This window comes from Dendropsophus ebraccatus, chromosome 3 (assembly GCF_027789765.1).
Source record: "Dendropsophus ebraccatus isolate aDenEbr1 chromosome 3, aDenEbr1.pat, whole genome shotgun sequence".
Taxonomy (NCBI): Eukaryota; Metazoa; Chordata; class Amphibia; order Anura; family Hylidae; genus Dendropsophus; species Dendropsophus ebraccatus.
Window position 1 is genome coordinate 11,149,045 of NC_091456.1, and position 18,028 is coordinate 11,167,072.

Below are 18,028 nucleotides of genomic sequence, written 5' to 3' on the forward strand. Positions count from 1 at the left end.
TGAGGCAGAATCAGAGTGCAAGGGTCCCCTTTCCTTTATGGACAGTGTCACCTAGGCGGGGCTTCATGGCAGTTTGTCCCCCTCTCCTTTATGGACAGTGTCACCTAGGCGGGGCTTCATAGCAGTTTGTCCCCCTCTCCTTTATGGACAGTATCACCTAGGCGGGGCTTCATGGCAGTTTGCCCCCCTCTTCTTTATGGACAGTGTCACCTGGGTGGGGCTTCATGGCAGTTTGTCCCCCTCTCCTTTATAGACAGTGTCACCTAGGCGGGGCTTCATGGCAGTTTGTCCCAATCTCCTTTATGGACAGTGTCACCTAGGCGGGGCTTCGTGGCAGTTTGTCCCCCTCTCCTTTATGGACAGTGTCACCTAGGCGGGGCTTTATGGCAGTTTGTCCCCCTTTCCTTTATGGACAGTGTCACCTAGGCGGGGCTTCATGGCAGTTTGTCCCCCTCTCCTTTATGGACAGTGTCATCTAGGCGGGGCTTCATGGCAGTTTGCCCCCCTCTCCTTTATGGACAGTGTCATCTAGAGGGGGCTTCATGGCAGTTTGTCCCCCTCTCCTTTATGGACAGTGTCACCTAGGCGGAGCTTTATGGCAGTTTGTCCCCCTTTCCTTTATGGACAGTGTCACCTAGGCGGGGCTTCATGGCAGTTTGTCCCCCTCTGCTTTATGGACAGTGTCAGCTAGGCGGGGCTTTATGGCAGTTTGTCCCCCTCTCCTTTATGGACAGTGTCATCTAGGCGGGGCTTCATGGCAGTTTGCCCCCCTCTCCTTTATGGAGAGTGTCATCTAGAGGGGGCTTCAAGGCAATTTGTCCTCTTAGGGAAGAGGTGGCCAAACTGGCAAGTAGCCCCGGCCAGGTGACACTGTCCACCAATGAACTTACTGGGTACCACTGCATGGGATTCTACCACGAGACCTGACATTCAAGCTATATATATATATATATATATATATATATATATATATATATATATATAGGCTGAGGACATATCACACTAGAACATTAACTCTAATTACTAATAAAATAAAGTCATTACTGTGAGGATACTGGGGCCTTTTATCTCTTTGTACTTCTGCTCATCGTAGTACTTCTGTCCTGACTTCGGACTGCAGAAACTTGTATAATATTGGCTGACCAGGAAATCAATCACCACTGTGGCCTGCGTGTAACAACAAGAACAGAAGATGAATGACTTAGCTGACTATAGTTTACATTACATTCTCAAAGATCTACTATGTTAAACTCACCAATCCAAAGTAAGAAAGATAGGCACCAATGAATATCACCAACTCTAAGAAGCGGAGTTGTCCTCCCTGCACAGAGACATAAGTCTAATATATCACTTGTTCACACCAAACATGTTGAACAGAAAAAGTATCAGAAAACCTAAAGGGGAACTCCAGTTAAGAAAGATTTAAACCTGTGTGTAATAGGTTTCTATTGGGTTTCTATTACATGAATTGGTTGGTTTGTCTGTAGCACATCCTGACTCACACCCTGAAGCTGCTGAATATCCTCACTGGCTGCTCCACTCTGTCTCCACTCCTCTGTCCTCCCCTTCCCTTCTCAGACTAACCCCTAGACCACAGCTCCAACACAGACTAGGAGATTCAACTGTATCTGATTGCAGATCAGTCCTCTGTTGGCAGATACTGATTGACAGCTGAGCGAGCAGGAGGCCAAGCAGAAGAGATTATTCTAAAGAAGAGGGAGGAGGAAGAATTGGTGAGGCGGCCAGAGAGCAGCACAAACGCTGAGCCACAACTCCTCATTGACTCTTCATTACAGTAGGAGACCTGAGATTGTACATAATCCACTTCACGGACATATTACCAAAAGGCACCATGCTCACTAGGGGACTGACAGCTACAGCACACTGGCAGCACCTCAGGTAGGGCCTGGGAGCTGACAGATTCCCTTTTAATGCTTTTAGTTAAGTAGATCAGAAACCTGGGCAGCGTTGCTGCCCCCATGATACTCTGTTTTTGTACAGTACAATACAGCTCTGCAATACAGCAGAAAAAGTTTCAGCATATGGGTCTAATCAGTATAAAACAAATCTAGATGACCCATTCCTTTTTTGAAGGGGTATTATCTATTCAGTCTTCTTCCACCAGTTCTTAGCTGCTGCTTTCTGCTAAAGATACAAAAATCTGTGTGTTAGCTTTTCTCCCTGTCACCCCCTCCTCCCCCCTCCCTTCTTAGACAGCTGATGTACACAAGTCCCTGGCAGGCTTTATCTGTAACATTGTAACTTCTTTGTAATGCTGAGAGGGTTAGTCTGAGGTCAAGTTGATGATGAACTCACTGCGATTAATCCTCCCTGCATTATAAAGTTGCAGGCAGGGACTCGTTTACATCAGCTGTCTTGGAAGGGAGGGGGGAGGAGGGGCAGACAGAGAGAAAAGATCACTCTCAGTTTTTTGTGTCTTCAGCAGAAAGCAGCAGCTCAGAACTAGGGGGAGGAGACTGATAAAGGAAATGCTAATAACAAGTATGGAGGGAATTGTTAGTCTTTCCATGGGCAGAAACATATCAAGAGTTATGTTTAAGCGGAATAACCCTAAGGTATAAGTAAGTAACAATGGTTCCGCAGTATCAGGACTCCCTTCTATGAGGCTATGATGTTCACTGACCTACATACATATAATGATAGAACGGAGGCAACACCTGTGATTTAATATGGGGTTTATATCCTGAATAATCACACACAACATTATACAATAAAGCAGTCCTGTCCTGGCTTGTCAGAGATGCTGGGTTACAGCATGGTGTTCTAACCTAGGAACTGCAATCCTTACTGTGCCATAGACTTGGATGTCAAATCGTATCCCGTACGCCTTTATCAGAGTCCTCCGCTCAGTCTGATCTGGACCCTTGTAGTGTCTTGCAAATCTGTAGACAGGTAATTTTTTTTTAGTTTAGGAAGAACATAGTGAAAAGATATTATAGGAAAATTCTACATTGCAGTAATTATAATAGTTAAAGGGAAACTAACAGCAGGTTTGTACATATGAACCTGTAGGGAAAGTGATGATAAAGGCAAACTGACAGCAGAGATATACATACAGTATATCCGTGCTGTTAGTTTCCAGATAACACAGCAGTGCATACTCACCTAGTGCGCTGCTGCAATACTGCATCCTGTTCTCCAGCTCTCCCGTCCAGCCGCTCTATCATCAGGTCGCTGCCTCCTCCAGAATGATTACAGCCAGAGGAAGCGGGGCCTAAAGACACAGCGGCTGGAAAGGAGAATCAAAGAAGAGAATGTTGGATCACAGCAGCACAGCACTAGGTAGGTATGCACAACTGTGTTATCTGGAAACTGACAACATGGATACATATATATCCCTGCTGTTAGTTTCCATGGCTACACGAATGATACATGAATTGTTTGGGCAGCCCGGCCACTCGATTTCTTGTAACATGTAAAGGCACTACAAACAAGTGCTCATTTATGTAAAAGGTCCCTTAAAGGAGAAGTGTATCGAATTTGTATTAAAGTATTGTATTGCCCCTTAAAAGTTATACAAATCCCCAATATACACTTATTACGGGAAATGCTTATAAAATGTTTTTTTTTCCCCTGCCCTTACTACTGCACCAAGGCCTCACTTCCTGGATAACATGGTGATGTCACTTCCTGGATAACATGGTGATGTCACTTCCTGGATAACATGGTGATGTCACTTCCTGGATAACATGGTGATGTCACTTCCTGGATAACAGGGTGATGTCACTTTCTGGATAACATGGTGATGTCACTTCCTGGATAACATGGTGATGTCACTTCTTGGATAAAATGGTGATGTCCCGACCCGACTCCCAGAGCTGTGGGGGCTGTGGCTGCTGGAGAGGATGATGGCAGGGGGACACTGAGGGACACAGGGCACTGGAGGGACACTGAGCATCCCTCTGCCATCATCCTCTCTAGCAGCCAAAGCCCGCACAGCTCTGGAAGTCGGGTCGGGACATCACCATTTTATCCAGGAAGTGACATCACCATGTTATCCAGGAAGGGACATCACCATGTTATCCAGGAAGTGACATCCCCATTTTATCCAGGAAGTGACATCACCACGTTATCCAGGAAATGACATCAGCATTTTATCCAGGAAGTGACATCACTATGTTATCCAGGAAGTGACATCACCATGTTATCCAGGAAGTGACATCACCATGTTATCCAGGAAGTAACATCACCATGTTATCCAGGAAGTGACATCACCATGTTATCCAGGAAGTGACATCACCATGTTTATCCAGGAAGTGACATCACCATTTTATCCAGGAAGTGAAATCCCCATGTTATCCAGGAAGTGACATCACCACGTTATCCAGGAAGTGACATCACCATGTTATCCAGGAAGTAAAGCCTTGATGCAGTAGTAAGTGCAGGTGAAAAAAAGCAATTTATAAGCATTTCCCGTAATAAGTGTATATTGGGGATTTGTATAACTTTTGGGGGGCAATACAATACTTTAATAAACATTTTCAACATACATCTCCTTTAACCAACAGCCCAGCACCGTACAAGCCTGTGTGTGTCTGTTGCACTGTTTCCAGCACTATATCACTGCATAGCAAAAAGGACTATATACGTTGCTGTGCTGCCATTAACCAGACAACTAAGGAGGTAACTATGTGGCACTACTGGCAAGCAGCCCTCTTCTCGTTCTTACTTTTCGGACCGTGCCGTCACTTTACCTAAAACTTAAGCCAGGAAACAAACTCTCATCAACAGCCTTATCATCCAAACGCCGAAAGCTATACTGCGGATTGCAATTGAAAGCCCAAGGATCCAGATCACAATTCCAGTGGATTTCAATTCCCATGATGCCCCCCTATGGAAACAGAGGAGATTACCAGAAATGTTAGAGGAGATCAAATGAAGGATTTGCAATTTTGTAAGGTGTAACCTATATAAAATTATGTTCACACCAAATATCGTAATTATTGGCCCCCGCATACACACACTCACAGTTTGTTTTTATTTACTAGAATACTCTATGTAACTTTCTAATATTATCAGACTCTACCAGAACGGCAACTTGAGAAAATGTCTCCCCGGCTTCTGTTAAAATATCTCCGAGTCTGAATATGGGACATCGAGGAGCCGTCACCTTGTTATATTTGCAGGTTACATTGTATTCTGGGAGGATGTTCTTCCTGGAGTGGAAAACAATAATATTATGATGACAATAAAAAACATTTATACCTGAGGCATGAATCTATACATACATATATCTATCTATGCATGCATCTATCCATACATACATCTATCTATACATACATCTATCCATACATACATCTATCTATGCATACATCTATCTATACATACATCTATCTATACATACATCTATCTATACATACATCTATCCATACATACATCTATCTATATATACATCTATCCATGCATACATCTATCTATCTATACATACATCTATCCATGCATACATCTATCTATACATACATCTATCTATACATACATCTATCCATGCATACATCTATCTATCTATACATACATCTATCCATACATACATCTATCTATACATACATCTATCCATACATACATCTATCTATGCATACATCTATCCATACATACATCTATCTATGCATACATCTATCTATACATACATCTATCTATACATACATCTATCCATACATACATCTATCTATGCATACATCTATCTATACATACATCTATCTATACATACATCTATCCATACATACATCTATCTATGCATACATCTATCTATACATACATCTATCTATACATACATCTATCCATACATACATCTATCCATGCATACATCTATCTATCTATACATACATCTATCTATCTATACATACATCTATCTATACATACATCTATCTATATATACATACATCTATCTATCTATACATACATCTATCCATACATACATCTATCTAGCTATACATACATCTATCCATACATACATCTATCCATGCATACATCTATCTATCTATACATACATCTATCTATCTATACATACATCTATCTATACATACATCTATCTATATATACATACATCTATCTATCTATACATACATCTATCCATACATACATCTATCTAGCTATACATACATCTATCCATACATACATCTATCCATGCATACATCTATCTATCTATACATACATCTATCTATCTATACATACATCTATCTATACATACATCTATCTATATATACATACATCTATCTATCTATACATACATCTATCCATACATACATCTATCTAGCTATACATACATCTATCCATACATACATCTATCCATACATACATCTATCTATACATATATCTATCTATACATTAGGGCTGGGCGATAATGGCCTAAATCAATATTGCGGTTTATCGCACATGTAGCTGCAGTAACGATAATTCAACTATAATTCTGGCACGCCCCTTTTTGAAAACCACACCCACTTGCCATGCCAAACTGGCGATATTTTGATAAAAAAAAGTAAAAAAAGAACTTACTAAGCAGCAACCCGTGCTTAGTCTATTATCATTATTATTATTATTTGCCATTATTAGGGCGTCTATATGGGGGGGGGGGGGTGAATAGGTGTGTATGACTATATGGAGGGGGATAGATAGGGGTGTATTACTATACAGGAGGTACATAGGGATAGAGTTACAGGACTATACATGGGAGTACATAGGGATAGGGGTGTATGCATGCACAGATCCCGCCCGGTGTGGGACATATCAATAGTAACCAAATCAGCTGAGGACTCCTTTAATAATTAAAAAAGATAGCAAATTATGGCCTCCTTATGCACTGTTGGGCTATGTTCACACACCATTTTAACATAGTCTAAAATGGTCAAATAACTATCATTTTTGGTACAGAAGATAGTTAGAAAAACTGTGTGTGAACAAAGCCTAAAACTGTCAACCTGTTTAGAACCTGATTTAGTCATAATCACGCTGAAATGTCCATATAAACCAAAAATTACACCCGCTTACCTGCTATCACCCTTTGCTAACTCCGACTTACCTTGTAAAACCAAATGCAGCAAAGTGGATTGTGTTCTTTATCAAAACTGTGAAATTTTCTGCACCTGCCAAAATGGCGGGTCTGAAAGTGAACAAATGAGACAAGATTGCACACAAAATAACTGGTAAGGCTGGGTTCACAACGCGTTTTTGCAATCCGTTTTTTTTTTCCATGCATTTTATACAAAAACAGTTGATGCATTTGTGTGTTTTGTGTGGTTTGCATTATGAAAAAAAGGATCAAAAAAACGGATTAAGATGCAGTCTTTTTTTCTGATGGCCAATTGCAGAGTTATAAAATTGCATTTTTTCTTGGAAGGTAAAGTGCCACAGAAGTGATCCTGAGCCATAGCATGCATGCCCCTGTGTTGACTGATTGAACTACAGGGTTGAGCCTTTAGCCTTGTATGTCAATTAGTCTAGCAAAGGAGAGGAGGGGGAGTAGTCATGCATGCTACGGCTCAGCATCACCTCTGTGGCACTTCACCTTCCAAGAAAAAATGCAATTTTATAACTCTGCAAATGGCCATCAGCAAAGACAAAGGCATCATCTGTTATATAACCTATTTGCCTGTATCTGCAGCTCTCTACCTGATATGGACCCGACATATTCAATTTAAGTAAACCTCCTAGAGCACAGGCACACTACATTTATGTACGAAAAGTGTAATTTTTCTAAAGGGGGTTCTCACACAGTGTTTTGTAAGTTCTTTTCAGCCAAAGCCACAAGTGGTTGCAGCAAGAAGTAGGGATCCTTCCTTTTTATTTCCCATTCCTTTTTGAAGGGGTATTCAGCACAAACACAACTTCTGAAATATTGCTGGCCATGGTGAGGCTAACAATTCCTTCCATACTTGTTATTATATATTCAGTCTCCTTCCCCCAGTTCTGAGCTGCTGCTTTCTGCTGAGGACACAAAAATCTGTGTGTGAGCTTTTCTCTCTGTCTTCCCCTCCTCCTCCCTTCTGAGAGAGCTGATGTAAACAAGTCCCTGGCAGGCTGTATCTGCAAATGTGTCTTTGTAATGCTAGGAGGATTAATTACAGTGAGTTCATTAGCAACTTGACCTCAGAATAACACTCCCAGCATTACAAAGAAGTTACAATGTTGTAGATAAAGCCTGTCAGGGACTTGTCTACATCAGCTGTCTCAGAAGGGAGGGGGGAGGTGGGGGAGACAGAGAGAAAAGCTCATACTCAGATTTTTCTGTCTTCAGCAGAAAGCAGCATCTTAGAACTGGGGGAAGGAATTATGCATGAAAGGAACTGTCTCACCATGGGCAGCAACATATGAAAAGTTATGTGTGAGTGGAATACCCCTTTAATCTATTTTTGGCTTTGGCCCCAAAATACATATTCTTTTAAGCCAAAATAAATACAGTGCTAGAAGGAAATCTTAGGGCTCCTCCTCTACTAAGTAATGCTGCTGGGTCTACTTGCTGTATAGTGTTTATTAGGTGCTATGGAGGACTGTATGAAAAGGCGTAAATGGTTTTTTTAGGCGCAGATGGGGCAGATCGGCGTAAAAATATTCGCAAATGGTATTTTTGCGAATATTTTTACTGAAACCTATGCCAGCTCTGAGCTGACGTAGGTTTCAAAATTTTCATAAACTTCATAAATGTCCCCCTATGTGTGCTGTAATGCTGGGATCACACATGGTAGCTTTTATGAACACTACCATAGCAGCTTTCATGCCAAAACCAGAAGTGGATTCAACGAAGACGGGTAAAATAAAGAAAGTGCTTATATGTCTCCTGTCCGCCAGATTTTTGGGCTCAAAAACTGCCAATGTGTCAAACCAACATAAAAGGGAACATAAAAGCCTTATAAACTGCTCCTGCCATCTCTGCGGGGGATCCGGCTCCCTGGCCGCACATTTTATAATCCTTACTATTACTATATTAAGAAATAGAATGAAGTAAAGAAATATGGAAGCTTCTCCAAAATCAAAAGCCAGCGCTCATCTGACCTTTTATTCTTTTTACGCTTTGGTGAATTGGAAATAAGAAAATCACAAAGTCCTATTAAGCAGAATAATTTTTTTCATCAGTTTAATTTCCTGTCAACTCATAAAATCGCTTCTTTCTGAAGAGAAAATGCAGTGCACATATCTGCCGGTCATGGAGGCACACAAGTCCTGCGTATATGTTCTGGTCTTGAGTATACAGCAGGGACTTTAAAGGGATACTCCGTGAAAATATTTTTCTTTTAAATCAACTGGTTTTAGAAAGTTATATAGATTTGTAATTTACTTTTATTTAAAAATCTCCAGTCTTCCAGTACTTATCAGCTGCTGTATGTCCTGCAGGAAGTGATGTATTCTTTCCAGTCTGACACAGTGCCACCTCTGTCCATGTCAGGAACTGTCCAGAGCAGTAGCAAATCTCCATAGAAAACCTCACCTGACATGGACAGAGGTGGCAGCAGAGAGCACTGTGTCAGACTATAAAGAATACACCACTTCCTGCAGGACATAAAGCAGCTGATAAGTACTGGAAGACTTGAGATTTTTAAATAGAAGTCAATTACAAATCTATATAACTTTCTAAAACCAGTTGATTCAAAATAAAAATGATTTTCGCCGGAGTACCCCTTTAACAAGGACATATGCAGTAATTATTTGAATGAAAAGAAAAAGTCTGAAAAAGTCAGAATAGTAACTTCCAGATATGAATCTTACAATATGTGATGTGTTCATTCTTTGATCGATGCTACAACATATAAACAGGAGAATGGTGGCATTTCATGACATCACAGAGACAATGGGGCTATTGTCCGACGTACAGTATACACAATGTAGCATTGTGAGTGGTCAGGCCTATCATGCAGCTGAAATGTCATCTTTTCCTATCAGGCGAGCGGATGGTTAAAGTGGAGGACTTACTCTGGAGTGTTCCCGGACTCCACGGGACACCAGGCGCTGACCTCACACGTTTTGTGCGATGAGTTGTAGGCGACACAGCGGCCGGTCTGGATTCCTGGAATACACATAATAACAGGTTCAACAAACCACCTGCACTTACACAAAGATCCCGCAATTTATGTGTTGTAGAGGTAAAGATCAGGGAAGGTTAAAGCGGCCGTATAAATAAAACTAACACCGATCCCAAAGATTTCATCAGGATGTGAAGCCATGTAATGTGTCGGGGCATCTGGTGGACAATTGTTCATCAGAAACTAAATATTGTAAATGTTGATTTTCAACATGCTCAATCCTTAAAGGGGTACTCCGGCCAAATTTTTTTTGCTTTCAACTCAACCAGTTTCAGAAAGTTATATAGATTTGTAATTCACTTCTATTTAACAATCTTCAGTCTTCCAGTATGTATCAGCTGCCGTATGTCTTGCAGGAAGTTGTGTATTCTTTCCAGTCTGACACAGTGCTCTCTGCTGCCACCTCTGTCCATGTCAGAAACTGTCCAGAGCAGGAGAGGTTTTCTATGGAAATTTGCTGCTGCTCTGGACAGTTCCTGACATGGACAGAGGTGGCAGCAGAGAGCACTGTGTCAGACTGGAGAGAATACACCAATTCCTGCAGAACATACAGCCGCTGATAAGTACTGGAAGAGTGGATATTCTTTAAATAGAAGTAAATCAGAATTTTAATTTTTAAATTTCTTAAACAAGAAGTGGTGTATTCTTTCCAGTCTGACACAGTAAATGTTGTAGCAAGAAACACTGTATGACTACACTACATAGGTGCAAAAAGGTTTATTACAAAAATATATATTGTGACAGACACAAGTACAAACATACACAAATATATATACAGAATGATCTACAGTATCCCTACCTATGCTAAACAGGGTGCCCCCTGGTATGGGCGTCCCCAGATTCCAGGTGCAGAGAAACTATCCCAGCACTATAGCAGTTACACATATACAAATTCATGCGATATATGTCTCACATGTGCCAACAAATTAAGTCGATAGCAGTGATAAGTAGCACGTAGTTAAAATAGCAACGATATGTTCTCGCAGTGGCAGGAGTAGATAAATGATACAATGCACTGAATGGCATCTAGGGCTCTCGTTGCTTAGCCAGTATATGCCTATTAAGCCCGGACACGTGCTTCCGCATCATGGACATGCACAAGATGACAAGCCAGCTACCACGGACGCCGACATCATAAATTCATTTGGGACATTTTTCCTCTCATGTCACAAACACTTAAGGGCTATCATAACGGACGTATTCTGGCTCACCCCGGACCTCCGGGGAATCATTACCAAGACTCCATTACGGCAATCCAGATATCCTGGACGCCGACATATACCATCCTCAGTGTACCCCACTACTTATTGTCACAAGTCTCTGGAATACCCTCCATCCTCGTGGGCTCCAAGGCTCGACTGACTAGATATTTTCTGTGAGAAATAACACCTCTACTGTCAGGATATCCACTCTGACGACCAAATCAAGTAATACTGACACCCTTACACGTGACCCACACATTTCCCTGATGAACCCGCCTAACTTGTAACAGCAGGGGGAAACGCGTTGGAAGAAGTGTGACGTCTCTTGTATCTACCTATGACAGCTAGGTTTGATATAATCATATATGAATAGGCATATACTGGCTAAGCAACGAGAGCCCTAGATGCCATTCAGTGCATTGTATCATTTATCTACTCCTGCCACTGCGAGAACATATCGTTGCTATTTTAACTACGTGCTACTTATCACTGCTATCGACTTAATTTGTTGGCACATGTGAGACATATATCGCATGAATTTGTATATGTGTAACTGCTATAGTGCAGGGATAGTTTCTCTGCACCTGGAATCTGGGGGCACCCTGTTTAGCATAGGTAGGGATACTGTAGATCATTCTGTATATATATTTGTGTATGTTTGTACTTGTGTCTGTCACAATATATATTTTTGTAATAAACCTTTTTGCACCTATGTAGTGTAGTCATACAGTGTTTCTTGCTACAACATTTACTGAATGGAAATAATACTGTAGACATTTACCATTATAGTATCGATCATAGTCTGACCAACCACTTACATCAGTCTGACACAGTGCTCTCTGCTGCCACCTCTGTCCATGTCAGGAACTGTCCAGAGCAGAAGCAAATCCCCATAGAAAACCTCTCCTGCTCTGGACAGTTCCTGACATGGCAGACCCACTCCGTCCATGTATTACAAGGTCGGCCATTTATCTGAATAGCTGTATTTATTACATCTCGCTGCAAGAGAAATCTATAGCCGGCTGCAGAGTTCCCTGGAAATAACAGCTGTTTGCCAGGGGAGTCAGTCCCTTTGTCAAAGTAACAATGAAGAACATACCATTGCTGTGCGTGTCAGCATAACCCTTCTTACACATACTGTCTTGAGAACAAATAGTTTTCCGGTGTGGATACTATAAAGAAGGGGAAAGTATGAGTAGCTGTGGAATTAATGGTTTCTATATTAACAAAATAGCATTCAGTTCCAACATTTACTTGCATGTTAAAGGGGTATTCCAGCTAACATATATATATTTTTTAATTTGTTTAACTTTGTAATATGATGTTATTAAAGACTATATATATATATATATATATATATATATATATATATATATATATTTTATTTTTTACATGTTTACATTGAATGACAGCAGTAATGGGCAACACAGCCCCTCTGCTGCTACCAATGACTGTGTCTGGAACTGCAGGGTTGCACAAGCCCTGGTTGTGGCAAAGTTACATATCTCTTGCACACAGCACTAGCAATATTCCCAGATGTCTGGTATAATGTATATTAGCGTAAGAACAGACACTTGGGAAAGCAGCGCTAGTGCTGCAACTACGCAACAATGTGGCCGAGTGAACAGGGTAAATGTAAATCCCGCTCACTCTGCTACACGGAGCTCTGCCTGCACAGTTGCTCACACAGTCTGCTTCCCCAAGTGTAAGATGTATTCTGATGCTGACATGTATAAGAATAGACACTAGTAAGGTTCAGTAGCGCTGAATGCAGCAACACTGTTCAGATGTTCTGTTCTGGGACCAAGGCTTGGGCAGCCCTGTAGTTCCTGTTGCAGTCATTTGTGGCAGCAGAGGGGCCCTGTTGCCTCTTACTGCTGCCACTCAATGTAAAGGCCCTGGGGACATGAATTTATTTATTTATTTTTTTAAAACCTTTTTACAGCATGCAGCCTTGCCTGGTAACAAAGGAGGAAATCAAGATATATTGCAGTATAAAGTACAAAGCAATATAAAGCACAATACAGCAGGCGATCCGCCCCCAGCTGGCCCCATTCATTGATAATGCTTAATGGGGGGTAAGGGATTAATGCATGGGGGTGGGGCTATGGCCGGCCCGCCTCCATTACTGATTATCAATGGAGGGGCCGGCCAGGGGCGGATCAGATCGGTGCTCATCGGGGTGGTAGCCACGCCCCCAGTGCTCCTACTGGCCTACCCGGCACAACTAACAGCAAGGTAACAGCGCTAAGGATGGAGGTAAGAGACATACCTTCATCCTCGGTGCCCACTAGGGGGCTATCAGCAGGTTAGAGTCGTGTAACCTGTGGATAGTTCCCCTTTAACCATAGGTTCTGAAGCCTGTGAGACACTACTGAGATGTGTACAGAGAATACAAAGTACAACAGAAACCTGCACAATTGTTTTATTACCAGCAAACTGCCAAGAAGCCACAAAGCAAGCGACCCCCGGTCAGCACAAGCCGCAGGTAATAACAAGTAATATGTATAAAATTTGATGTCCAAAAATAACTCATTCCTAATTCTCTATCCAAACTGCGGCCAAACGAAACCAGCGGAGGTATTAGGATAAGGGATCAGCGGGTAACCTTACCTCCGGACAAATGGCTTGTTTCTGATTTTCTGTTTTTATTACATTAGTTATCACGAAAAATGAGGAACCGTCCTGTAACAAAGAGAACAAACAAAGGAAATCTTCAATGAAAAGAACAAGCTGGGATTCTCTTTATCCCACCTCCATTGTTCCCTACTATGACTGTCTGTTGCAGAGCAGCTGCATGCAGGACATGAAGACCGTCATTTACTGCTAACCCCAATGTTTCCTTCCGTGGAAGTCAATTGTAAAAGAGCAGGCAAGGCATCAAGAAAATCGTCGCCTGCCACCGTCCCCATTGTTCCCTGCCGCCAGGTGTGCTGAGGTGAGCCCCCCCTGGTGACCGGAAGCCGCCATACGGTACGCTCTGTCTCTGCTGTTCTGTACGAGTTTGCTGTGATGAGCTCCCCCTGGTGGCCAGAAGCTGCAGTACCGCCCGTTCCTGGCTTCGTCGCGCCTCCCATACCCGGCGCAGGCAGTGTGACGTACACTACCCGCGCTGGAGATTGCCAAACCTCTCCTGGGCAGCCGAGCTTCTCCTCGGAGAGGCTCGGAGACGCTCGGCTGCCGGGAGACCTCCGGGAAAATTAGAGAGGCTTCGGGAACTTCTCTCTCATTGTCCTGAAGCTCTCCCGGCAGCTGAGCGTCTCGGCTGAGACTCTCGGCTGCCTAGAGGAGGTTTGGCGATCTCCGGCGCAGGTAGTCTACGTCACACTGCCTGTGCCGGGTACGGTATGGGAGGCGGGAATAGTGCCCCAGGGCTGCGGTCAGGCAGGGGTTATTATTTTCCAGCGTATAAGGCGGGCATCTTATATACCCAGTCGTCTTATACGCCAGAAAATACGGTATATATTTATGGGAAAAGATTCAGTATAACTTGTAATTTATTGATTCAAATCTCTGATGTTTCCAGGCTAAAGAGTCCAGTCCATTGATTGACTCCGCCCACTGGACTCCTTATCACAGAGTGAACAGGGATTTCCATCAACATATTACAAGTTATACTGAATCTTTTCCCACATAGTTATATATCAATCTGCTCAGCTCTTCCTGCTCTATAACATGATAAGGATAGAATAGATAGCATTGTCATGGTGACAGGTTCCCTTTAAAAACCACATAAAAAAATGTTTGTGTTATAAAAAGGAACACCAAAAAAAAGAAGAAACAATAAGCTGCAGGATTGTTTGAGCAGTGGTAGTAGTGAGCCAAGGAAGGACGCATCATAAATAATCAAACACAATGACAAGACAAAGAGCTCTGTCACATGGGTATTCCCAGTTCCTGGAGAACCAACAATGCAGGAACTTAGCGCATACTTGTTCAGTACCTGTGTACTTTGTTGGAGAAGTTATATCCACGTTCTTGATACAAAGAAGATACAGATACATGACCTATACCATTGTATATACCATAAGGGTAGCTCCACACGTACCCGAACCGTTGCGAGTTTGCAGTGAATTCCGCTGCGAATCCTGATAGTGTGATGTTCAATGGGGTTACGTACCCGCCGCGGAATTTTCATTCTACTGCGAGTATGAAATGAGTACCTGGTCCGCACTCTGGCTGCCGGCACCCATAGGTCCTGCTCAGCCAATCAGTGCACGGCCCAGCCGCAGTCACTGATTGGCTGAGCAGGACCAATGGGAGTTGGGAGCCTCAGATGCAGCCGTGCCTCGTGCTCCAGGTCCTGTTCACAGCAGCCGGGGTCTCTGCAGCTCTGCTAGCTGAAACATCATGACCCCCGGCTGAGTAATTGCCCACTCAGCTAATCAGTTGGAAAACCGAATTGACTGTAGCTTCACTCATCTCTAGCAATGACCCTGGCTCTAGGGGAGGAGGGTCGGAGTACGGCACACAATCCTAAGGTTATTACTGCCACCTGTAAATCAGAAGGAACATGTATACTCCTTGCGTGTACTCCTTGCATGTGATGAAAATGGATTAAAAACACAGAAAGGCTCTGTTCACACAATGTTGAAATTGAGTGGATGGCCGCCATATAACAGTAAATAACGGCCATTATTTCAATATAACAGCCGTTGTTTTAAAATAACAGCAAATATTTGCCATTAAATGGCGCCCATCCACTCAATTTCAACATTGTGTGAACAGAGCCTTTCTGTGTTTTTAATCCACTCCTGGTTTTGGTTGCAATATGAGGACCAAATACTGACTCAAATATACGTAGTGTGAACCCAGCCTAATGCTTGTTAAGAATGGGGGTGCTCCTCATGAATGCACGTATACATAGTGATACAGTCCGGAGGTTTTACTGCACTATGAAATAAAGATTCTACACTACAGATGGGTGAGTGCCCTTGGCTTTTCTTCTCCATATGGGACAACATGTATATATATATATATACTTACTGGAGATGGCAATGTGTATTCAGCAGGGTCCCAGATGGTGGAATTGGCTTCCAAAACCCCTTTCACCTTTGTGTGCACCGAACTGATAACCGGTTCCTTTTTCTGGTAACGTTTTTCAGTAACCAATATAGCACTGGAAGCAATGGAGAAAACGATTGACAAAAATTCACAACTCAATGGAGAGATTTATGTGACCCTAAGAATCTTGTGCTTGCTAAGTGCCCCCCAACACTACGTCACTGTCTGGACACCTCCCCCCCCCCCCCCGCCTGATCCAAAGAACAGAGGAAAGTTGTCCTCCAAATGAATGGGGTGTGCCACACATGCTGCACTCCATTCATTCCCTATGAGGACTCTGAACATTTGCGCATTGTGCTCCATTACATCCTTATTTATTCATACATTAACAGGGGACACCAAAACACAGAGTTCCAATATAGAACAAAACCTGCACCAGACTTCACCATTGCAAATAGCACCTTGTAAATGGCTTTTCCCAAAATCCTGAAGGGGAACTATCAGCAGGTTAGACAAATTGAACCTGCTGATAGCCCCCTACAGTGCCCGGGTACCAAAAAGTTGGGTATGTCTCTTACCTTCCACCTTGGCACCGTTCTTGTGCTGTTAGCAGTGTAATCCTCAGTCCAGAGCACCGTTAGGAGCACTGCCCCGCCCCCAGATCAACAATCTGGCCCGCCCACTCCACTAACTTATTAGAAAGAGAAGGCCAGCTCACACTCTGGGGGCGGGGCAGTGCGCCTAACGGTGCTCCAGATTGAGGATTACACTGCTAACAGCACAGGAACAGCGCAGAGGAGGAAGGTAAGAGACATACTGTCCTCCTCAGCACCCTGGGTGTAATAGGGAGAATTCAGCAGGGTAGGTTCATCTAACTGCTGATAGTTCCCCTTCAAATAGTTTTCATGTTAAATTAATATAATTGAAAAACTAATATTCTGTTGCACTTTCTTCCGCTTACCTGCTCATTCTGTTCTCAGAAGAGGAAGCAGCTTCTATCACAGGAAGCACCAGCTGTTGAATCACAGCTTCTCTGTTCTACTTCCATCTCACTGATCACTGATACACAGAGGAGTTCTGCACTCAGCATCAGAGAATGGAGCTTCCGCTGATCAGTCGGTGACCTCTGCCTGTACAACAAGTGACCAGATTGTATGTGTGTACACACGCTTGTGGGTGTGAGGGACAGAACCTTAGGATGCATTTACACAGACAGATTTATCTGACAGATTTTTGAAGCCAAAGCCAGGAACAGACTATAAACAGGGAACAGGTCATAAAGGAAAGACTGAAATTTCTCCTGTTTTCAAATCCATTCCTGGCTTTGGCTTCAAATCTTTGGCAGATAATCTGTCAGAGAATCTTTCTGTGTAAATGGACCCTAACTGCTATTCAACCGAACGATTATCGCTTAGATTCGAACGATTTAACGATAATCTGAACCATAATTGCCCTGTGGAATAGGGCCCTTATACTGCTACACTGACTCATACTGCTACATTGTTGCACATTGCGTATATAATGTTTACTCGCTCTCCTGCTTTTTTTTATCTCCTTTGCTCCTGTTCCCTATTAGATTAGGCAGCCAACACCTACACACATCCACAGCCCAGATATCTGCCAGTCTCCTCATCACACACAGTGTATCCCTCTGGACTACACACAGGGTGCCTGTCCTCAATAGACCCTCTAAGTCTTTATATACAGTAATTCTGTATATAATATAAGAAGTAATGTTACAATCACAAGTGCATCTATTTCCACTGAGATGTAAAAGTGTTTCTTCCAAATTCT

At 42.7% G+C, this 18,028-nt stretch overlaps 1 protein-coding gene across 1 annotated transcript in view; it reads right to left on the reverse strand.

The window, feature by feature from the left end:
* The window catches only part of LOC138786403 (uncharacterized), a 72,876-nt gene that overhangs the window by 40,803 nt on the left and 14,045 nt on the right, over positions 1-18,028 (reverse strand). Inside the window, exons 2-11 of the mRNA XM_069963394.1 lie at positions 16,217-16,349; positions 13,844-13,915; positions 12,330-12,402; positions 9,919-10,012; positions 7,034-7,114; positions 5,048-5,177; positions 4,716-4,852; positions 2,810-2,903; positions 1,256-1,321; positions 1,045-1,167 (exon numbers count right to left, since the gene is read on the reverse strand). Coding sequence (XP_069819495.1) covers positions 1,045-1,167; positions 1,256-1,321; positions 2,810-2,903; positions 4,716-4,852; positions 5,048-5,177; positions 7,034-7,114; positions 9,919-10,012; positions 12,330-12,402; positions 13,844-13,915; positions 16,217-16,349 — 1,003 coding nt within the window. The remainder of the gene's footprint in view (positions 1-1,044; positions 1,168-1,255; positions 1,322-2,809; positions 2,904-4,715; positions 4,853-5,047; positions 5,178-7,033; positions 7,115-9,918; positions 10,013-12,329; positions 12,403-13,843; positions 13,916-16,216; positions 16,350-18,028) is intronic.